The sequence below is a fragment of the Panthera tigris genome, chromosome X (assembly GCF_018350195.1).
Source record: "Panthera tigris isolate Pti1 chromosome X, P.tigris_Pti1_mat1.1, whole genome shotgun sequence".
In the NCBI taxonomy this organism is placed as follows: Eukaryota; Metazoa; Chordata; class Mammalia; order Carnivora; family Felidae; genus Panthera; species Panthera tigris.
This window is the reverse complement of record NC_056677.1, coordinates 46422623-46446910: the sequence shown is the minus strand read 5'-3', so window position 1 is coordinate 46446910 and position 24288 is coordinate 46422623. Positions and strand designations below refer to the sequence as shown.

The 24288-nt window shown below is 41.1% G+C and overlaps 1 protein-coding gene and 1 non-coding gene across 4 annotated transcripts in view; one reads left to right on the top strand and one right to left on the bottom strand.

The window, feature by feature from the left end:
* Positions 1-787: 787 nt before the first annotated feature.
* LOC122235572 lies at positions 788-895 on the bottom strand. Its single transcript, XR_006213624.1, has one exon. It is a non-coding gene; the product is annotated as a U6 spliceosomal RNA (small nuclear RNA).
* Positions 896-3449: 2554 nt separating this feature from the next.
* PHF8 (PHD finger protein 8) overlaps positions 3450-24288 on the top strand; it is a 93081-nt gene continuing 72242 nt past the window's right edge. For 2 of the 3 annotated variants that reach the window (XM_042973705.1, XM_007089430.3), the window contains exons 1-3: positions 3450-3538; positions 4595-4784; positions 24118-24203. In XM_042973705.1, the coding sequence (XP_042829639.1) occupies positions 4687-4784; positions 24118-24203 (184 nt within the window). In that variant the 5' untranslated portion in view covers positions 3450-3538; positions 4595-4686. Of the gene's footprint in view, positions 3539-3583; positions 3661-4594; positions 4785-24117; positions 24204-24288 lie in introns of those variants that run through there. The other variant, XM_007089429.3, reaches the window with a different exon arrangement.

Below are 24288 nucleotides of genomic sequence, written 5' to 3'. Positions count from 1 at the left end.
GCCCTGTCCCTGGTTACTTCATATTATTCAGGTCTCAGATTACACACCACCTTCTACAAGAGGCCTTGACTATTTAAAACAGACTAACTTCTATCCAGATCTTTCTCTATCTCATAACTTGCTTTATTTTTCTCATAGCACTCACTGCAACTCATAGCACTCACTGAGATTCTCTTGACTCATTTTGTTGCTTGTTTCCCTAGCTGGAATGTGAATCACAGGAAGGCAGGGAACTTGTCTGTTTTGTTTGCCCTTGAGTCCCCAGTGCTTAGAACACTGCCTGGTAAATATAAATACATGAATGAAACTGTATTTGTTTGATTATTGACTGATCCCCCCAGTAGAATGGCAGCTCCATGAAGGTCGGGATCTTACCTGGGTTACCACTACATCCTCAGCACCTAATATGGTGCCTGGAGCATACTAGATGCTCAAGAAAGAATTTCTGGGTGAGTGAATTAATGTTTCAAACACACTTTAACTCAATGTGCTCCAGACTGAATTTAGTCTCTTCTTCCCCACCAAACCTGCTTTTCCTTCCGTACACTCCAGTTCAGTCAATGGCACCATCATCCACTCTTGACACCCAACCCAGAAATGAACTCACACTCCCTTCACTCATTCACCTATTTTCAATGAGTTCCCAAGCCCTGCCAATTCAACATCCAAAATATCCCACTTATCTAATCCTTTTCTACCTATGTTGCAGCTATCCTGATTCAGGCCTCATCTTTGTTTCATTACTAATGCAACAGCCTCCTCCCTCCTGTCTTCCCTTTTTTTCCTTTTTATTATGTAAGGCTTCACAACATTGTATGTCATCTTTGTGCAGGGGCCATGTTAATCTTATCTGTGTCTTTCCAATTTTATTATATGTGTGGCCAAAGTCAGCCACCCCCCCTCCCCCTTAAGCTAAGAAAGCTTTAGCTGCAGGGCATGTCACTTGTCATATGGTCACATGGTCATATGTTTTTATAAAGTTTGCAGAATATATTTAAACCACAATTGATTAAAACCACTGTCCCCTTCCACTAGTTTCCCTAGTCACATTTTCTCTTGTATTAGGTGGTGTTGGAGCTGCTTCAGACATTTTTGAGATCCAGCTGAATGGAAGTTGATTGAAGGGGGGATACATTTAGTTTCATTTTAGTGAGACATTTCTATATGGTTTGTATCTCTTCTTTATAGTTATTACCTAGGTGTAGGAATAGCTTCTAGAAATACTCTACCTTTGAGCCTAATTTTGTATTCACAAGTCCATATTCTTTTCTTAAAAAATTTTTTTTTACATTTATTTATTTTTGAGAGACAGAGAGAGACTGAGCACAAATGGGGGAGGGGAGAGAGAGAATGAGACACAGAATCCGAAGCAGGTTCCAGGCTCTGAGATGTCAGCATAGAGCCCTATGCGGGGCTCAAACTCACAAATGGTGAGATCATGATCTGAGCCAAAGTCGGACGCCCAACCGACCAAGCCACCCAGGCACCCCTCTATTCTTTTCTTAAAGACCTACCTCACAAACTGTATAAGCTTCAGGTCCCACTAATCCCGAATTTTCCCCTGGCTCAGATGCAAATGTGACTTTTGAGTTGCTTTTGCTCAAAAACCTTTAGTGGTTTGTTATTGTTTACAGGATAAAATATAACATTTAACTTCTTTTTGTAAATGTTTTTCCGTGTGCCTCCATGCATTTGTACATGTTGATCCTTCAGTGAACTCTTATATAGCCTTCAGGTCTCCCTGAAACCTTCCTTGACAGCACCAAGTTGCTTCTGAGGCACTTTCATGACTTTATTTTGCACTTTGCAAGAGGTAGATATATGCTTACTGGACCTTGCAATCCCAATTGTTGGTTTGCATGTTTGTCTTCTGCACTGGCTGGCAATTTCCCCACTGGAGTCCCTCTTCATCATGGTATCCCCACGGTCTAAGCCACCATCACTTAGGAAATTGATGTGCATACACACATTTTCTTGTTTAAAGTGGTAGTGCCCTTTAAAAAATGAAATAGTAAAAGGATTCCTAGAGAATATTCTAGAATGTCAGAGAACACCAGCGCCATCTTCTATGTCTGTGGAGTTCCATTCATTCAACCTCTTCTCCCACCCACTCTCAGGCTAGTCAGAAAACACTGGGACTTGTGCATAAAAATCATGGCACAGTATCTGAACCAAACTGAACTGAAATGGTGGGGTCAAAGAATAGAGAGTTCAGAGGGAGCTGGGAAGTACACAAAAGCTTTACGGAGGGACTAGGACCAAGGGACCGACTGAGGGACCGACAAGAGACAACTCGGGGTGGGGGGGTGGGGTGGGAGAGGGGGTAGTAGAGGGTGCAAAGTTCAACTTCCCATCTCTGATACTGAAGCCACTTGGCGTCCTTAAACCCATGTCTTCACTTGAACAGAGCTTTCCTTGTAGGGTGAAGAATAAACGATTCGGAGACCATGCAAAAGAGACCAGCCACAGAATGTGCTCAACAGACGGGAGCTACTGTGAGTACTCCATCTCTATCCTGGCCGAAGCCCGCCCCCGCGGCGACCCATTAGCTTTGCAGTTTGCAGTCACTGAGTTCACCTCCTCTCATAGGACGAGAAGGCTGCGGAGGAGGAGGAGGAGGAAGTAGGAGAGGAGGGGTGGAGGGACAGTGATTTTGTGGGGGGCGGGGTGACGGGGGAGGAGGAAGGAGGGTGCTTAACTCCCTGTTGGCCCGGAGGAGGAGGAAGGCTTGGAAGGCTCTGGCCCCACTCAAAATGGAGCCAAGTGACTGCCTCGCCTAAGATGGTAGCTTAAGGTCCTCAGCCTTGATTGGGTACCTAGAAGAAACGAGCGGGTCCAAAGGTAGCCGAATCCCGTCCCCCTTTCTCAAGGTGGCGCCCCGCCTCTGCTGGCGTCACGCGGGAGCCGCTGGCCTCCCTTCCCCGCCTCTGTCGCGGTTACCTCGTGTGCCCAGCCCTCATAAGATGGCGGTCTGGTAGCCTCCCCGCGGCGGCGCCGCCACTCTCAACATGGTAGCTGTTTACCCCATATTTCTCCTCCCCTCTCCGCTTCAACTTCCTCCTTGTTTTGAATAAACTTTATTGACTACTTCGAATTGCCTACCATCGCCACCGGGTTTCTCCCGGCAGCTTTTCCGGCAGTTTTTCCTCCGACCTGGCCGCCGGTTATTCTCATTTCTCTTGCTTTGCTCGCAGCGATCTCCAGCCGGCCCAGGGACGACGCCGTTTGCCCGCTCCCCGGGCGGCCGCCGGACTAGGCCCGAGCTGCGGGCTCCAGTAGGCCCTAACAACCGGGCTCGGGGCAAAACCGTGGAGAAAGCTGCTCTGAAGTACCGCCGGGCGCCCAGGGCCGCGCAACCCAGCGGGTGGTTCTGGGGGAAGGCTAGCAAGATTCGCAGCGTTGCCGTGACGATCCCAGAATTCGGCGCGCGCCGCCGGTGGGGCCGGAACTGCTTGCCGATCCTCCGCTGAGCTAGGTGCTGAGGCGCTCCGGAGCAAGCCCGGCAGCCGGCGCGTCGGTGGAACAGAACTCCGCTAGTGTGAGCGATCCCTGTAGCTTTGCAGATGAGGAGGTCCCTGTAGGGTTCAGGGCAAAAGCCATTCTTGTCAGGTTTGGGGCGTGAGGAGGTTCCTGTCATTTTGGGCGGTGTGAAGAGATCTCGTAAGTTTCGGGGGCTGCAAGAATATTCCTGTCAGTCTTGAGATCTGTGATGAGATCTCTGTCAGTTTGGGGGGACAGGGGAGTCCTCGTCACTCTGAGGGGGCTGTGAGGAGATGCCTGTCCGTTCCCGAGCCGGAGGGGGGGGGGCGGGTGAGATCCTTGCTTAGTTGCGGGAGTGTGAAGAAATTCTAGTCAGTTTCAGGGGTTTAGAGGAGATCCTTTTTAGTTTTGGGGGTGCAACTCGGAGCCCTGTCGTCTTCGAAGTAGAGGACGATCTGATCTTTTCTAGAATTGAGATTTATTTAATTTGTTGGGGTGATGAGACTACTGACTGGTTGGGGATGGAATGATTTTGAAAGTGAAGGAGAAGACCATTTCAACTCTCAGCACGACCCCAGAACTGTGATTTGAGTTGGGCGCCTAGTCTTGTCTGCCTTGTTCCTGAAGGCATCGAGGTGATTCTCGAGTAATCTGAGGCGACTTCCAGGGATCCCTCATCTCTCTCTAGCTGCCCCTATTTTGGGAGTGAGAGAAAGGGCTTTTTCTAAGGTACCCCAGCCTATTTATTTTGCCTCTGGTTTGCGTCATAATAAAGAGAGCCCTGGGAAGCAAGGTTGCTAGCAAGGAGAGGGTTCAGTAAGGGATTAAAGAAGCTTCCTGAAAAGGCGTCAGATATTTCCCTGAAACCCGGAAAGAAGTTATCACTGACTCAGGGGGCCGATGGAGCTGGGGGGCGGGGGAGAAACCTCGACGGCCAAATGCCGTCCTTTATTTGTTAAAAACATTCTGGTGGCCGGTGGACTTTTCTCCGATTGCCCCCTACAGCCACACCAGCTGTGTTGCATCCCGGCAGCACTAACTGCCCATTTGTGAACTGAGGGTTGGTACCCTGGGGGACCTGATTCATTCGGTAAAAAGTGTTGTTTGTGCCCAGCTATCGTCCAGAAAGGACGCGTGGTGCTGCCTCCTGCTTCTCTTGACGCTACGAACCTGGCCCGCCGCAGAGCGCTCCAAGGCCGGGCGAAGATGGCCTCAGTACCAGTGTATTGCCTCTGCCGGCTGCCTTATGATGTGACCCGCTTCATGATCGAGTGTGACATGTGCCAGGACTGGTTTCATGGCAGGTAAGGAGGGCAGTCCAGACTGGACAGGTGCTCACTTGCACGCTCCTTTCTCAGTCCTGTTTTAGGTTCCTGCTCAGAAACTTTTCCCCCTTCTCTGGCCAAGAATTAGCTCCAACCCACCTCCCAGACCCATGTTTTTTCATCCTTCCTTGCAAGACCAGGGCGTAGCTCACAATGACCTCTGGTGTCTCCTCTTTTTTTCTATCCCATGTGTTTCTTCTTTGTCCCCTTTTTTATTTTAGGAAGTGTTCTCTTTCCAGCCACAAAGAATGTATCATTTTTGTATGCTGGCAATTGTGTTTTGCCTCAGATTCCGGCTTCTTGGGAGACAGTGCTGTATTTTTGAAATAATTGAAACAAACATGGATTTCAATTGTGCCTTTCAACTTACTATCAGAGTGTCCTTTGGCAAGTTGCTTTGCCTCTCTGAACCTCATGGTCTTTGCCTATAAAATATATCTAATACATCTGTCCTGATGATTTGAAGCGTTTTGCATGCATTCAGCAGGTGGAGGCAGAAATGCAATAGTACTTTATTTCTTCAGTATTTATCTGCAGAACCATCCAACTAAATTGAAGTAAGCAGAAGAGGTATTGGGTAAAACAGCAGGAGCGAAACCACTAATGAATTTCCTCCAGTTAACCATGTGTGCACAGAAGCATCTGTCACCCAGGATTCCAGAGAAGTTAGTGTGTGGGAAGAAACTGATGTTCTCTCGTTGTTGGGACTTAAGGCCCAGTTATGGAAAGAAAACCATGAGAGGAATTTTTGCACTGGAGTACAGTATGATAGATTCCACAATTTTCAGTTGTCACTAGTCCCTTCTGAATGAGCTCCTGTTGTCCCAGCCAAACTGAAGGTTCTGGTACTGCTATGCTGAAATTCGGCTCTCAGCAGGGACGGCCCCTTGCAGCGCCTTCAAATTCATGTTCAGCTGATCTTTATTATTTATTGTGTGCCAGGTGCAGAGTTCTTTTTACTGCTTCATGTGATTTCACTTAAGAGAGGACAGACCTAGAGGGTGGGGCCTTTTTCTTTCCTCTGGAAATAAGCGGGATTAAGATGATTTTCAGGATTCCTGGTATCTTTGCTAGTGCTGATCAAGTCACTCCTCTGTTTAAAATTCTTTTGGTGGTTCCCCTACAGAATAAAATTCAGTCTCCTTTGTGTGACAGACAAGACCTTTTGTGATCTACTTGTTCAGTCTCATTTCCCGCCACTCCTCCTCCTGGTTCTTTCTTTATGTCCCAGCAAGACTGAACTACTTATAGTTCTGGGAAAATTTTATACTCCTTTATCCCTCTTTTTCTTTGTGCATGCAATTCCTACTAATGTCCTCCCTTTTATAGGTCATGGCATACCTCCTCTGTAAAAGGCCTCCTTCCTCCTGGTTCCCATTGTACTTTGTGTACATCCTTATTGAAAGTAATTATTTCATCATATCATAGTTATTAATAAACCTGTGTCACTCATTAGCCAGAGTTATTTGAGGGCAGAGATGTCATCTTTTCATTTTTGGTATCCCCAGAACCTAGTTTAGTGCTGAACAGATAATAGATATACTGAGTGAATTTTTGAATGAATGAATGAATGAATGAATGGGCCTTCTTAAAATAAGCTATTGCCTGTGGCCTTTGCTTTGGATTATGTGAGAAGTGTGTAGATTCAAACCTGGAAAGTGAACTGCCCACAGTATAGAGACTCTAACTCCATAGTCTAGGAACAGAAAACCGGAACAAATGCTTTCTGAGTGCTTACTATATGCCAGGCCCCATGACAGGGACTTTGCATAAATTATTTGAATCCACACCCAATTAAAAGTTAGGTATTTCTTTTTTAAATAATGTTTTAAGTTTTTTCCTGATTATATGTGTGAGACATGCTCATTGTAGAAAAGACAAAAATAATAAGGAAATCAAAATCATCTATGAATCTGCTGTCCAGCATAATCCCCTATTAAATGTTTTGTTGCATTATCTCCTGTCTTTTGACTTAGGATATAAACCTATATTTTTATAACATGGGATTGTATTATAAATACCATTTGTAGCCTGACTTTTATTCCTATTTAACATTCTACTGTGAGTATTTTACCAGGTTGTCAAATATTCATGTAAATCTCATTTCTGATATCCCACCATATATCTATGTGTCATCAATTACTTGGTCATTTCTTCTGTGGTTGGATACTTAACATCATTTCTACTTTTTTATAATATGTTATGAGGGAAACTTTGGGAGTTCTGGAAATGTTTTTCATTTTGATACAAGTTGCTGGTCAAAACAAAAAGAGAAACATGGTGAACATTGTTGCACAGTGTTCTTGTTGACATTTAGAAAGAACACCACTGAGGCCATTATGAATTGCAAATTTACAAATGTAGAAATGGGTTTATGGGATAGGCTCCTCCTTAATTACATTTCTGTGGTGAATCATGGGTTTCTGCGAAGACCCTGACACAGGTTAATTGCCTTATTTTTTTTTCTATGAAAGAGACCACGTTTTTATCTCTTCTCATTCCTCTCTCTATGGGCTAGCAGAAAACAAGGAAGTCATCTAAGAATCAGGTCCTGGTGGGCTGCTCTTGCTTAACCCATGCGTTGTGTGCACATGCACACACACCAGGCTCACAGTGCCCATATAAGATTGTACTTAAGCACAATTGAAAATTAAATATTGTGGACTTTTCATGGTTGCTCACAACATTTAAGCCCACAGATGCCTTATAGGTGATATAAATCTGTTCACATCTCTGATGATTTCCATAGGCTAGGCTGCTTCAAGTCCAGTTAGGGATTAATAATGCCAAGTTACTTCCTGGAAGATGACTATTCCATTTTGCTGCTGAGAATCTAGAATTCATGGAATTACTTTCTAAGTCTGGATTTGAACTTAGAATTATCTGGTTCCAGAGTCCAAGTTCTCAAAAGTGGAAAAAAGTTGGTGTTAACTTTTTTTCTCCTGTGAAGGGCTGGGTTTTTGCAAATCACTTTGATTTGTAGAACAATGGTTCTGAAACTTTAGCATGGATCAGAATCACTTGAAAGACCTATTAAAAGACAAGATAGGTAGGCCTCACTTGCAGGGTTTCTGATTTAGTAGGTGAGTGGGGGGCCACCCTCAGAACCACTGATTAGAGCATTATTCTGTCTCAATTCCTTCCCTATCTGTGGAGTGTGACAGCTTCTGGTTTGGGGGATGGGTGTGCTAACATTTTGTTCTCAAAGTATGGTTCATTAACTGGGAATTTTTTAAAAATGTGAATTCTTGGGCTGGGACCCAGCAATCTCTATTTAACAAAACGAAAGATTCTGATGCACCCAAATTTTTGAGAATAATTGTTGTACACTGGTGAAGAATTAGTTTGTGAGCATTGACTTCTGGGGCTTTGGCAAAACCTCACCACTTTGCAGTTTTCCTATCTATAAAGGAAGTGCTGGTTGGCACATCTCCAAGGGGGGGCATGGCTGAGGTGTGGACTCGAAACTTTAGAGGAAATGGCACTGGGTTCAGAACTGGGTTCGAATTCTGACTCTTTAGCAAAGGATTTCAACTCTGTGAAGCCTCAGTTTCCCCAGGAGTGGTTGTAATGATTTAAATAAAATGATAATGGCCTTTGTTTATTGAGTACTAGCTAATGTGCCTGTCACTATGCTAAATACTTTGCTTAATTATCTTTATTTGATCTTTTTTTGGTTTTAAAATTATGGATTAAATTTATTTAATAGTTTTGGGACAATGAAAGTTCTCTAATACCAGATGTATTGTGGTGGTTTATGCTTTCCAAAGCATTGATACATTTCATCTAGGTTGTCAAATTTAAGTGTGTAGAATTGGTCAAAATATTACTACCCTTTTGATATCTGTAGGCTGGCTCTGTGGTGATATTTCATTCCTGATACTGAAAAATTCTCTTTATTTCTCAAACTTCATAGACGTTTGTCAGTTTTATCGATCTTTTCAAAGAACAAGCTTTTTGTTTCATTGACTTTCTCTATTGTCTTTCTGTTTTCAATCTGGATTTCTGCCTTTATTATTTCCTTCCTCCTGTTTTGGGTTTATTTTCTTACCTAATTTCTTGAGGTGGGAGCTTAGGTTATTGATTTAAGTCTTTACCTGTTTTCTAATGTAAGCATTTAGTGTTATCAATTTAGCTATGTCCCACAAATTTTGGTATGTTTTCCTTTTCATGTAGTTCAGTGTAATTTTTAATTTCCTTAGAGACTTCATGTTTGACCTAAGAATTGCATAGCAGTGTGTTGTTTAGTTTCCAAGTGTTTGTAGATTTTCCTGTTACCATTCAGCTACTGATTTCTTATTGGTTCCATAGTGATCAGAGAATATACTCTGTATGATTGCAATTTCTTTAAATATATTGAGGTTTGTTTTATGGCCAAGGATATGGTCTGTCTTGGTAAATGTTCCATGGTCACATGAAAATAATCCTATTGTTGGGTTGAGTTATTTTTTTTTTATAAATGTTGCTTTACTCCTGTTGGTTGATGGTGTTTCCTGAATTCTTCTCTGTCCTTGGCTGATTTTCTAACTAGTTCAGTCAGTTGTTGAGAAGGACGTATTGAAGTGTCCAGCTACAAGTGTTGATTTGTCTGTTTCCTTTCAGTTCTATCATTTATTGCTTCACATTTTGCAGCTTTGTTGTTTGATGCATATGCATTTGGGATTGCTACATCTCAGTGGATTGACCTTTTATCATTATGTGATGTGCTTCTCTGTCTCTGATAATTTTTTTGCATGCAAGTCTACTTTATGTCATATCAATGTAGCCACTCCACTTTCTTTGGATTAAAGTTTGCACGGTATATCCTTTTTCATCCCTTTACTTTCAGCTTCTATCATTGTATATAAGGTGAGTTTCTTGTAGACAGCATATAGTTCGGTATTATATTTATCCCCTTTTGGTATATTTAGACCATTTCTGCTTAATGTAGTTATTGATAGCTTAGGGCTTAAGTCTGTCATTTTTGTTTTGTTTTATTTTCTGTTTGTTTCCTCTGTTCTTTGTTTTCTTTATCCTACCCCCCTGTGGGTTACTTACACCTTTTCTAGAATTCCACTTTGGCTTATACATTGTGTTTTTGAATATAGATATATATAGCTTTGTATAGCTTTTTTAATGCTTGCTCTAAGTATTAACATAATACTTACATAACTTATTACCATCAACCAGTATTGACATTTTACCAGTTTGAGTGAAGAGTAGAAGAAACCTTACTTCCCTTTAAATTCCTTTATGCTACCCTGTTTATAACATAATTATCTTAAATTATTTTGTCTATATACATTGAGAAATACATCAGACAGTGTTATAATTTTTGTTTCAACTGTCAAACATGATTTAGAAAACTCAAGAGGAGAAGGAAAGCATATTGTAGTTACCCAGGTATTTACTCCTTCCCTTGTTCTGTCTTCCTGATCTTCCCAAAGATTCTTTTTATCATTTCCTTTCTTTTTAAATTTTTATTTTACTTTTTTGATGTTTATTTTTGAGAGAGAGAGAGAGAGTGAGAGCAGGGAAGGGGCAGAGAGAGGGAGACACAGAATCTGAAGCAGGCTCAGGTTCTGAGCTGTCAGCACAGAGCCTGAAATGGGGCTGGAACTCCCAAACCATGAGATCATGAACTGAGCCTAAGTTGGAGGTTTAACCAACTGAGCCACCCAGGTGCCCCATTTCCTTTCTTTTTAGAGAGCTTCATTTAGCCATTTTTCTAGGATAGTTCTACTGGCAACAAATACTCTTAGTTTTCCTTCATATGAGAATGTCTTGATTTCTCTTGGATTCCTGAAGGTCTTTTCATTTGATATTAGATCCTGGGTTTTTAGTTCTTTTCCTTCAGCACTTGAAAACTATTGTGCTACTTCCCCTGTGGCCTCCATTGTTTCTGATGAGAGATCCTTGGTCATTTGAATTGGTGTTCTCCTTTAGGTAATGTGTCATTTCTTTATCACTGCTTTAAAGATTTTTCCTTTGTCTTTTGTGTTCAGGAATTTGATTATGCTGTTTTTCAGTGTAGAAATATTTCAGATTGTCTTTTGTTTTAGTTGTCTTTTTTTATTTAAAAAATTTTTAAAACATTTATTCATTTTGGAGAGAGAAAAACAGCATGAGTGGGGGAGGGGCAGAGAGAGTGGGAGACACAGAATCTGAAGCAGGCTCCAGGCTCTGAGCTGTCAGCAGAGAGCCTGACGCGGGGCTCAAACTCCCAGACCACGAGAACATGACCTGAGCTGAAGTCAGGACATGTAACTGACTGAGCCACTCTGGCACCCCTGTCTTTGGTTTTGGTCTTACAGGTTGTTTAAGCTCTGTTCATAATTTTTTAATCTATTTTTCTTTCAATTTTATTGAGACATAATTGACATACAGTACTATATGATTTTAAGGTGTAGAGTATAATTACTTGGCTTATATATATTGTGAAATGATTACCACGGTAAGTTTAGTTAATATCCATCACTTCATATAAATACCTCCCAGAAGAAAGGAAAGAGGTTTTTTTCCCTTGTGATGAGAACTTTTAGGATTTACTCTCTAAGCAACTTTAATAAGATTTACAATACAGCAGTGTTAACTATAGTCATCATATTGTACATTATATCCCTAGTACTTAGTTATCTTATAACTGGAAGTTTGTACCTTTTGACAACTTTCTCCAATTCACCCATCCCCAGTTCCCCCCACTTCTGGTAACCACAAGTCTTATCTCTTTTACTATGAGTTTGTGGTTTATTTTGTTTTGTTTAGATTCCACATAAAAGATCATAAGTTATCTTTTTCTGACTGACTTATATAATGTAATGCCCTCAGGGTTTGACCATGTTGTTGCAAATGATAGGATTTCCTTTTTTTATGGCTTAATGAAATAGTGTTTCAGTGTGTGTGTGTGTGTGTGTGTGTGTGTGACATTTTCTTTGTCCATTCATCTTTTGGTAGACACTTAGGTTTGTTCCATGACTTGGTTATTGTAAATCATGATGCACTGAACATGGGGGTGCAGATATTTCTGCAACATAGTGATTTTGTTTTCCTTTGATATTTACCTAGAAGTGGAATTGTTACATCATATGGTAGTTCATTTAAATTTTTGAAGAACCTCCATTTTTTTTCCACAGTGGCTGTACCAATTTAAAATCCCACCAGCAGTGTACAAGGATTCCTTGTATGGACTTTTTTAATGATATTTTTCCAGTCTATGAACACAGGTTATCTTTCCATTTATTTGTGTCTTCAGTTTCTTTCATTGATATAGTTCTCAGTGTAGAGATTTTTCACCTTCTTGGTTATTTTTATTCCTAGTTTTTGATGCTATTGTAATTTTTTTGATGCTATTGTATGTTTTTTTGATGCTATTATATGTATTGTATTGTATGTTTTTATTTCCATAGTTTTTGATGCTATTGTAAGTGGGCTGATTTTTTTTTGTTTCTTTTTTAGATAATTTGTTTTAGTATGTAGAAATGCTACTGATTTTTGTATATTAATTTTGTATCCTGCAACTTTACCTAATTGATTAATTAGATCTGAGTTTCTTGGTGGAGTCTTTACAATTTTCTATATCATGTCATCTGCAGACAACTTTACATCTTCCTTTGTAATTTTGATGCCTTTTATTTCTTTTTCTTGCCTGATTGCCCTGGCTGGGATTTCTAGTACTGTGTTGAATAGGAGTGGTGACAATGGGCACCCTTGTCTTGTTCTTGATCTTAGAGGAAAAGTTTTAAACCTTTCACCATTGAATATGATGTCAACTGTGGGCTTGACATATATAGCCTTTATTATGTTAAGTCACGTTTTCTTCTATAACCCATTTTTTGAGAGTTTTATCATGAACAAATGTTGAATTTTATCAGATACTTTTTCTGTACTTTTTGAGATGATCACATGGTTTTTTTCTTCCATTCGATTAATGTGATGTATCACCTTTATTGATTTGCTTATACTGAAACATTCTTGCATCCTAAGGATAAATCCCACTTGATCATGGTAAATGCTTATTTTAATATATTGCTGAATTCATTTTGCTAGTGTTTTATTGAGATTTTTACATCTATATTCATTAGGGATACTAGCCTGTAGTTTTCTTTTCTTGTAGTATCTTTTAGTGTCTTCGTCTGGTTTTGGTATCAGGATAATGCTGGCCTCATAAAATGAGTTTGAGAGTCTTCCCTCTTCTTTGATATTTTTGGAGAGTTTGAGAAGAATTGAAATTCTTCTTTAAATATTTGGGTAAAACTCACTAGTGAAGCCCTCTAGTCCTGGGCTTTTCTTAACTGGGAATTTTGTTATTGCTGATTCAGTCTCCTTACTAGTAATTTGTTCAGACTTTCTATTTTTTCCCAATTCAGTCTTGGTAGATTGTATATTTCTAAGAATTTATCCATTTCTTGTAGATTGTCCAATTTATTGGTGTAGAGTTGTTCATAGTTCAGTCTATTTTCTTTCTGTTCAAAATTGGATAATTTCTATTCTGCCTTCAGGTTTACTGTTTTTTTCCTCTTGTCTCCATTTTGCTGTTGAGCCCATGCAATGAATTTTCATTAAACTTATTGTAGCGTTCTGTTCTAAAAGTGCCATTGATTCTTTTCTGTATCTTCTACTTTGCGGAAGTTCTTTATTTTTTGCTGACGTTTTCTATCTATTCATTTGTTTCAGGCATGTTTGTAATTGTTCCTTGAAGCATTTTTTATGATTACTCCTTTAAAAATCCTTGTCAGGTAATTCCAACATCTGTGTCATCTCAGTGTTGAGATTATTGATTTCCTTTGCTCATTCAAGTTGTGATTTTCCTTGTTCTTGATATAATAAGTGATTATTTTCATTATATCCTGGATATTTTGGGTATGATGTTAGGAGATTCGGGTATTATTACATCTTCTGTTTTTGCAGGCCTCTTTAGACACTGCAATTTTAGTGGCAGGGGAAGAGGGTACCCCTTAGTTACTGACAGGTAGGAGTGGAAGTCCAGGTCTCTTAGTCTCTGTTGACACCCACTACTTCAGGTCCTATTGTCCCTAGTCAGGTTGCTTTCTTCTCTAAGTTCACACATGCAGTAAGTGGCAGAGGTGATTCAAACCCAGGCAGTTTGGCTCCCAAGGCTGTACTTTTACCTCTGTGCTATATTGCCTGTGAATACTATACAGAATGCCCTGCTTAGTTGTGGAGAATAAATGTGATAATATACATATAACTCATAGCTCAGTTTTCTCCTCAGTTCCTTTTATGCAGGCTTCAAATTTGGTTGTTTTCTCCTCATCCCCTTAACCTGATCTGTTTACTTTTTACCACTTATGAAACCTCTGGCACCACTTGTCCATCTCTCCCTCTAGAATGTCTACTCCATGAGGGCAGTGGCTGTTCTCAATCAATATTTGTTAAGTTTATGCATTTACTTTATTAACAAATATTGGTTGAGTGTCTACCATGTACCAGGCTCTGTGGTACATGTTGGGGATAATTCATCTTAATCTTGAGACCTGGTGCTGTGATAATTTGCCTCTTCACTAAGGAAGCAAATTAGCATCTAGGACCCTTGGTCTCAGTGATAATTATTGAGACAGTGCAGCCACAAGTCTGATTTTCATCCATCTGTCTTCCTGATGTGAAGAATTATCTAGCCCAATGAATGTTTGTTGAATTGAGTTGAAGAATAAATAAAACAAGACTGGAAGATGGATAAGGTGAGGACTTCTGGTGAATGAGATTGATGCTGTCAAATGTAGTGGGGCAGGTAGCAAGTGAATGAGCAGTTGTACGTCCACGTGATGAGTGCCAAAATAGGGATAGTGTGTCGGGGGGAGTGCCATGGCAGCAGGGAAGAGGAAGAGCAGGAATGTTTTAGGCATAGGGAGCCATGTGTGATGAGACCCATAGAACTGAAAGAGCATGGCACTGAGAGTCCAGTTGGCTTTTCAATTTTTTTTTCATGTTTGTTTATTTTTGAGAGGGGGGAGGGGCAGAGAGAGAGGGAGACACAGAATCAAAAGCAGGTTCCAGGCTCTGAGCTGTCAGCACAGAGCCTGACATGGCTCCAGGCTCGAACTCACAAGCCATGATATCGTGACTTGAGGCAAAGTCAGACCCAGCTGGCTTTTCAGAGCAGGGCTGACGTCATGGGTGTGTGACCAGTCACACAGAGCCTCATATTTGGAAGGGGACACCATGCTTGAGGTTTAATGTTTTATGGTTGTTTTGAAATTCTTAATAATTTTACCTGTTTGTATGTGAAATTTATGTTTTGCATGTGAAATCCAGTGGGACAATGGATTGTTTCTTAGGGACTTAGAGCTTTAGCTCACATGTGGTCCTACCTCCTACTGCCTCCCTACTCCCTGAACAGATTCTCAGTTGGCTGCCTGGGGCACCAGGTCTGGATGCAGGTGCAAGAGGGTCAGCGTTGAGTGCATGCATCCTGTGCACTGAGTCACAGGGTGTGGCCTGTACTTCCCCTTTGAGTATCCTCATGCCCAGGGAGCATGACAATAAATAACAAATAAAAAGGCCTATAACAAGTTGAGAGACTGTGGAAGAAAGGAAAATAGATTTTTTTCCTCTGTGTTATGAACAAGAGGCTCCTGATTTTCATTTGCACCAGGCCTTATAAGTTATGTAGCTGACGCTGCTCGTGAGAAGCCAGAGTTGAGGCCAGAGAGGCAAGGCTTGTAGACCATGGTAAGTTTATACTTTAAACATAAGAAAAATAGGAAGGCTGTGAGGGGTTTTGAGCAAGGGTTGACAAAATCAAATGGGTGGGTTTTTAAAAAGATTATTTATTTATTTGTTTATTTATTTATTTTGAGAGAGAGCACACATGCGTGTGCTCACACACATACGCGCGCACGCACAAGCAGGGGGAGGGGCAGAGAGAAAGGGAGAGAGAATCCCAAGCAGGCTCTGCACTGTCAGCGGGGCTTGAACTCACAAACCGTGAGATCATGACCTGAGCTGAAATCAAGAGTCAGATGCTTAACCTACTGAGCCACCCCAGGTGCCCCTCAAATTGGTGTTTTTAAAAGTGGTCCCTTTGGCTGTAGTGTGGAGGGCCAGTTGGGGGAAGACAGAGTAGAGGCCAGGAGCCCAGGTGGAGGGCAGGACAGTAATCCTAGCTGGAGATAACAGGGGCCTGGATTAGGGCAGGGGCAATAAGGATGACAGAAGGGCACAACTGATAGCTAATCAAGAGATAGAATTGCTAGGACATGATAGCTTGAATGATACAGAGCACTTTCTATGTATGAAGCAGTGTTGTAAACACCTTCTATGGATTAACTCATTTATTTTTGATAACAACTTTGTGATGTACATACAATTTTTATCCCCACCTTAGGGATGAGGAAACTGAGGCACAGAGGTAACATGCTCAAGTTCCCATACTAATAAGTGGCAGTTACAGCTAGGATATAAACTCAGGCAGTCTGAGGTTATGGTGCCACTTGCCAAGAGAGGGAGTATGTTGGGGGGGGGCAGGCCGAGGGAGGAATTGAATTTGGACATGTGAAATTTGAAACATGTAAAGAGTCTATCCAGTAGAAGTACCAGGAAGCATTTCTAGGGAGGGGTCTGGAACTCAGCAGAGAGATCTAGCTTGCCGTCATAGGTGCATAAGGGGCACATTGAGCTCTGGGGGTGAGATCGACAAGGGAAAGTGAGGAGAGAAGAAGGCCTAGGAGCATCAACATTTAAGGAGTGGATAGGACAAAAAGGGTGCATTGGGAAACAGAAGGAGCAGCCAGAGACATAATTAAGATCACATCACATCCCTGCTTACAATTCTCTTATGGATTTCACCCAGTTCTTCACTCAGGAAAAGCCAACATCCTTTACGATGGCCTATGAGACCCTACTATGTGAGCCCATTACCTTTCTGACCTATTACTGTCCCCCTTACCCTCTCTATTCCAGAATACTGTCCTCCTCTGTTGCTTCAGTAATCTGGGCACACTACTACCACAGAGCTTTTGTACTTGCTATTCTCTCTACTTGGGATGCTCTTCCCTCATATCCATATGGCTTGCTTCCTTACTCCCTTCAGGTCCTTATTCAAAAGTTATTTTGTCAGTGAGTTCGTATGTAAGATTTCAGTACCTATTGGCTTCCTTACCTAAAATTTCAATACCATTGCTATCCCCTTACCCCACTTGTGTGTGTGTGTGTGTGTGTGTGTGTGTGTACACATGCACATATATTCCCCTTCCTGCTTTATTTTTCTACTTTGTTCTTCTCACTATTATACAATGTATCTCACTGATTACGTGGATTTATTTTGTTTCTTAAAAAAAATTTTTTTTGACGTTTATTTATTATTGAGAGACAGAGAGACACAAAGCGTGAGCAGGGGAGGGGCCGAGAGATGGAGAGACACAGAGTCTGAAGCAGGCTCCAGGCTCTGAGCTGTCAGCACAGAGCCCGACGTGGGGCTCGAACCCACAAACCATGAGATCATGACCTGAACCGAAGTGGGACGCTTAACCGACTGAGCCACCCAGGCACCCCGGATTTATTTTGTTTCTTGTTTGCTTCTGCCACTACAATGGTATCAGCTCCAGGAGGGCAGGGATTTCTGTATGCTTTGCTCTATGTCCTTACCTCCCTAGCAGTTGGACCAGGGCCTGGAAGATGCTCAGTAATGGGTTTTAAAAAAATTTTAATGTGTATTTATTTTTGAGAGAGACAGAGTATGAGTGGGGGAGGGGCAGAGGAAGAGGGAGACAATCTGAAGCAGGCTTCAGGCTCTGAGCTATCAGCACAGAGCCCAAGGCAGGGCTTGAACTCACAAACTGCGAGATCATGACCTGAGCCGAAGTTGGACGTTTAACCGACTGAGCCACCCAGGCTCCCCTCAATAATGTTAACTGAAGAAATGGGCATCAGGCAAATGGGGTGTTATAGAAGTCAAGGGTAGAGAACTTGTCAAGTGGGGAGAGAGCACAGGGTCAGCACTGTGTGCTAATACTGCTAAGAGATCAAGTGAGATAAAGGAGAGGAGTACTTACTGCATGTATCAATAAGGAAGTCAGAACATTGATGAACTCTGTTTTAAAGAAGGTGGGGACTAAAATCAGACTGCAGCAGGGTGAGAAAGTATACATAACAACTCTAGAAAATTCCTCTTATAAGTTTGGCTCTGATAGAACATCTCTGGGTAATACCAGGTGGCAAGAAGTAGGTAGACTTTTTAGTGTATACAGTTTTGTACCTTTTGAGTTTTGTGCCATTACTAACTGATAACTATTCAAATAAGTCAGTATCAACCTGCATACAAAGAAGATATTTGGCTGTGAAGTGGCAGAGGGGCAGACAGGAGAGAGGGTCTTATCTTTTTTAATTGTTTAAATGCTATTGTGAAGGGGAAGGAAGGGAGGGAGGAAGAGGTTGAAGATACTGAAGAAAGAAGGGATAATTGATTGAGAAGATTAAAAAAAGATGGGAACCTGGGTGGAAAAGCCAACTTTGGAAAGATTGAAGGATATTTCTTTCATTGTAACCAGAGGAAAGGATGGGTACAGAAGGAGGTAGATTTGGTGTGGAAAGTTGAGATAGTTCCCATCTGATTACTTCATCTTGTCTAAGAAGTAGGCAGGGTCATTTTCTGAAAGAGGTGGGAGGTAATGGGACCATGGATTTTATATAACCACTGTGAATGATGGGAGAGAGAATTGAGCAGGGAAATATAGGAGGATTCTGAGGAAACATGACCCAGATATTTTTTCAATAGACTTTATTTTTTAGAGTAGTTTAAAGTTCACAGTCAAATTGAGAGGAAGTTACAGATATTTCCCATATTCCTCTTGCCCCCACATGTGTAGCCTCTCCCATTATCAGCATTCCTCACCAGAGTGGTACATTACCATTGACAAACCTACACTGACACATGATTATCACTCAAAGTCCATAGTTTACAACAGTGTTTACTGTTGGTGTTGTACATTCTATGGGTTTGGACAAATGTATAATGACATGCATTCACTGTTATAGCATTTTAGTATCATGCAGAATAGTTTCACTGCCTTAAAAAAATTCTCTGTGCTCTACCTATTCATCTCTCTCTCCCCGATAACCTCTGGCAATCAGTTTTTACTGTCCCCATGGTTTTGCCCTTCCCATAATGTCATATAGTTGGAATCTATAATGCATAGCCTTTTCAGATTGGCTTCTTTCACTTCATAATATGTGTTCAGGTTTCCTCCATGCCTTTTCCTGGCTTGATAGCTCCTTTCTTTTTAGTGCTGAATAAACATTTCATTGGATATACCACAGTTTATCCATTCACCTATTGAAGGACATCATAATTGCTTCCAAATTTTGGCATTTATGAAAAAAGATGCTATAAACATCCATGTGTAGGTTTTTGTTCAGTTCCTTTGAGTAAATGCCAAGGAGCATGATTGATGGATTGTATGTTAAGAGTATGTTCAGTTTTTTAAGAAATTGCCAAACTGTCTTCCAAAATGGCTGTACCATTTTGCATTCCCACCAGCAGTGAATGAGAGTTCCTTTTGCTCTACCTCCTCCTTAGCATTTAGTGTTGTCAGTGTTCTGAATTTTGGCTATTCTGATAGATGATGTATAGTGGTATCTCATAGTTGTTTTAATTTTAATTTTCCTAACATATGATGTGGAGCCCCTTTTTATATGCTTATTTTCCATCTGCATATATTCTTCGGTGAGGTTTCTGTAGAGATCTTTTGCCCATTTTTAAATCAGGTTTGTTTTATTGCTAATTTTTAGGAGTTCTTTGTATATTTTAGATAGCATCCTTTATCAAATATGTGTTTATGCAGTTGTTTACTCCCAGTCTTTGGCTTGTCTTGTTTTTCTCTTGACAGTATCTTTCAAAGATCATATTTTTAATTTTAATGAAGTCTGTTTTATCAATTCTTTTTTTCATGGATCATGCCTTTGGTATTACATCTAAAAATAATTATTGCTATGCCCAAGCTGATTTAGATTTTTATCCTATGTTCTAGGAGTGTTGTACTTTCGCATTTTACATTTAGGTCTGTGATCCATTTTGAGTTCCGTTTTTGTGAAGTGTACAAGTTCTGTGTCAAGATTCATTCATTTGCATGTGGATGTCCAGTTTCAGTACCATTTGTTGAAAAGACTATCTTTTTGCCCCATTGTACTACTTTTGCTCTTTGTCAAAGATTAGTTGACCATATTTATGTAGGTCTACTTCTGGGCTCTCTATTCTGTTTTATTGATCTGTTTGTCTATCTTTCATCTATACCACACTGTCTTGATTACTGTAGCTTTATGGTGAGTCCTGAAATCAGGTAGCATCAGTCTTCCAACTTTGTTCTTTTCATTTGATATTGTGTTGGCTATGCTGTGACTCATATTTTGGACAGTGTGAATTTATTGTGGTGCTGATCCAGTGGTGATTTTTCTCCAGCCATGTCCAATGGTCCAGTGTTACATAGTTGGATTGAGCCAGGGTTGGAATGTGCACGTGGGAGTGATGGAAAGGCAGTGGGGCAAGGGAGTTGAGGATATCTGTTGGAGAATGGCTGAAGTGAGGAATGCTGGAATCTAAGCTAGATAGGGAAGAAGGGTGAAGTTAAGAATAGATGAAGAGGTGAAAAGTAGGCTCAAGGGATTTTGAGAGCAAAGAACAGGTGTAATGAATAAGAGTTGGATGATTATATTTGTGGTCACAAGTATGCTGTATGAATTTCATATTCTAGATGTGGAGCTATTGCAAGTATTGACAAGGGCTGGATGATGACCATGAGAATTGATAGCTGAAAGGGAAGTGGAGACACTAGCCTCTGAAGATAAGGAGGTCAAAGAGCTAAGAAGAGGCCAGTGTGTTGGGCCTCTGCATCAGTACTAACATCATGTGGGATGTTGGCAGGACTTGGGATGGAGAAGAATCTGTGAACAGGTTCTTAAATGAGTGAAAGGGGTATGTTGGGGAGCTGAGGAGCTGACAGTGAAGAGGAGTGGAAAGAGGCATGTCTAGATGATATGAAGCTCAAAGGAGTAAGAGATCTGGGGCGCCTGGGTGGCTCAGCTGGTTAAGCATCTGACTCTTGATTTCAGCTCAGGTCATGATCTCGTGGTTCATGGGTTTGAGCCCCTCATCAGGCTCTGCGTTGACAGTGCGGAGCCTGCTTGGGATTCTCTCTCTCCTCTGCTCCTCCCCCACTCGCTCATGCTCTCTCTCTCAAACATTTTTTTAAAAAGGAGTAAGAGATCATACACGGGGTAGAGGAGAGATGATCTCTCACTGGAGAGTGAGGGGAATGTCTGCTTCCAACACAGCCCTGAGTTACATAAGGGTCTGGTAGAATGCATAACTTCTGCCTGATTGGGGTTCTAGCACAGTGCTTCTTAGATGTTCTGTGGTGAAGGACCAGGTTTGTCTGGTTTTTAAAATTTCCAAACAATAATGGACCAATCATTTGGTACAATAAAAAATGAATTACTAGAAAAATGGATGAACCAAAAAAGCTGTACAAAATATAAGCCCCAATTTCTTATTGTTAGATTCAACAGAGAGAAAATTACTCAGCCAAATTGTCATAAAAGTTTGTGGATGCTCATGCTGACTTTTTGTACTTATTACAGACCTGTGGTGAACAGTTCACGTATCAGCATTAGTCTGTGGACCACACCGAGTGGCACTTGTATAGAGAAGATGGCTTCTCCTAGGAGAAGCTGTGGTCAGTTAAGCCAGGAAGGTGAAGAAGGGGTTTGTTGAAGGGGTTATGAATTAGATGGGTTTACCAAGAAATGGGGTTGCTTGGGGATACAAGAGAAAAGTTAGGAATGTTGATGACCAGTGGATGTTTGGGGGTGGAGAAAGTACATAGCTATATGGGATGAAAGTTCAGGAGAGAGGGATGAATAGTGGGTCCTTCTTGAGCAGTGTCCAAGGCTAATGGGTGTGAGACAGAGAAAGCATGTGGTCTGACAAAGTGAGTTAATGCTACAAGGTCTGGGGAATATATTTAAAGAAAGTTTAGGCAGGTGAAGGGTGAGATGTGCTTCTCTGTGCTCACTGTGCTAAGCACTTTATTTATTATTTTATTTATTATTTTTTATTCTCAAGTTAAGATACAGTGTAGTCTTGGCTTCAGGAGTAAAACCCAGTGATTCATCACATATGTGTAATATGTGCTCATCCCAACAAGTGCCCTCCTTAATGCCCATTATCCATTTAACCCATACCCCCACCCCTCTACCCCCATCAACCCTCAGTTCTCTGTATTTAAGAGTCTCTTATGGTTTGCTTCCCTCATTATTTTTCCTTCCCTTCCCCTATGTTCACCTGTTAAGCTTCTCAAATTCCACATATGAGTGAAATCATATGATACCTGTCTTTCTCTGGCTATTTCGCTTAGTGGCAAGATTTTATTCTTTTTGATCATTGAGTAGTAGTTCATTGTATATATATACCACATCTTCTTAATCCATTCATCAGTTGATGGACATTTGGGCTCTTTCCATAGTTTGGGTATTGTTGATAATGCGGCTATAGCCATTGGGGTGCATGCACCCTTTCTATCAGCATGTTTGTATCCTTTGGATAAATTCCTAGTAGTGCAATTACTGGCTCATAGGGTAGTTCTATTTTTAATAAAAAAAATTTTTTTAATGTTTATTCATTTTTGAGAGACAGAGAGAGACAGAGCATGAGTGGCGGAAGGGCAGAGAGAGAAGGAGACACGGAATCCAAAGCAGGCTCCAGGCTCTGAGCACAGAGTCCGACGGAGGACCTGAACTCACGAGCCATGAGATCATGACCTGAGCTCAAGTCAGACACTTTACCAACTGAGCCACCCAGCCGCCCCTCTGTTTTTAATTTTTTGAGGAACCTCCATACTGTTTTCCAGAGTGTGTGCCAAGCACTTTAAATACATTATCTGAGCCCTTAGAAAAACTCTACCAAGTTGATGGTGATATCCCCAATTTATTGATATGCAGCAGATTTACAGACACAGGATTAGCAGTTAGCAGTTGGGACAGGGGTGGGGTCCTGATCCCAAGAAGTCAGTTTGTGAGCATGATCTTGGAGGAAAAAGTTGGAGTTCTGCCCTATTTTTATGCTCCCTGCTGTGTGTGGCTGACCAAGGATTTTAGGAGTTTGATCTTAGCCAGAAGTTATTAGGAGGGCTGCTAATGACTTTGGTGAGGAAGGATTTACTTTTGTGAGATGAACAGCTCACATAAACTTAAACTCAAATTTTCAAAATTAAATAAACATTACATACATACATACACATTACATTATGAAATAAGTAACATATGTTCATTGTAGAGCATTAGAAAATACAAATAAGAGAAAAATGACCTGTAATCCTTCACTCAGAACCACTGTTGATTATAAAATACTCTTTTCAGTCCTTTTCATTTAATCAAGTAAAATAGTTCAGTAAAGTTTAAAGTTTTGATTATATGTTGAAGTCAGAATATTTTAGATATATTGGTTAAATTAAATTTTAAAATTAATTTCACCTGTTTCTTTTTACTTTTTTTTTTTATTTTAGAGAGAGTGAGTGTGCACAAGCAGGGGAGAAGGGCAGAAAGAGGGAGAGAGATAGAATCGTTAAGCAGGCTCCATTTTCAGTGTGGAGCCCGACATGGGGCTTCATCCCATGACTCTGGGATCATGACCTGAGCCGAAATTAAGAGTCAGGACACTCAACTGACTGAGCCACCCAGGCACCCCTCTTTTTACCTTTTTAATGTGATTATTAGAACATTTAAACTTATATATCTGGCTCACATTATATTTCTGTTGGACAGCACTGTTTTAGAATCTCTTCTAGCTTTTACCATTCTAAGTCTTTTTTTAAAATGTTTTACATGTTTATTTATTTTTGAGAGAGAGACAGTGTGAGCCGAAGAGGGGCAGAGAGAGGAGATACAGAATCTGGAGCAGGCTCCAGTCTCTGAGCTGTCAGCACAGAACCCGATGTGGAGCTCAGACTCACGAACCGTGAGATCATGACCTGAGCTGATGTTGGATGCTTAATCGACTGAGCCACCCAGGCGCCCCCCCCATTCTGAGTCTTAATGAAGCTTTGCTGTCTGTACATTTTTAGCTCTGTCATAATTGTTGTAGACCAGTGTGGTCCAATATAACTTTTTGCATTGGTGAAAGTGTTTGATAATCTGCCAAGTAGGGTAACCTCTAGCCATGTGTGGCTACTGAGCATTTGAAATGTAGCTAGATGATGCAGGGACAGCATTTAAAATTTTATTGAATTAATTTAAATGTAAATAGCTATGTATACTGGACAGCACAGTTCTAGACCTTACGAAAAATAAAATTCCCATAAACGTTGGCTGTTTTTCTCTTTTCTAGTTGTGTTGGCGTTGAAGAAGAGAAAGCTGCTGACATTGACCTCTACCACTGCCCCAACTGTGAAGTCTTACATGGGCCCTCCATTAGTAAGTAGATCTTAGAGTTTTCAAAAGAAAGTGGTCCAGAGGTGAGACAAAACGAAGGAAGCTTGAAAGGAAGATTGCCTTTGTC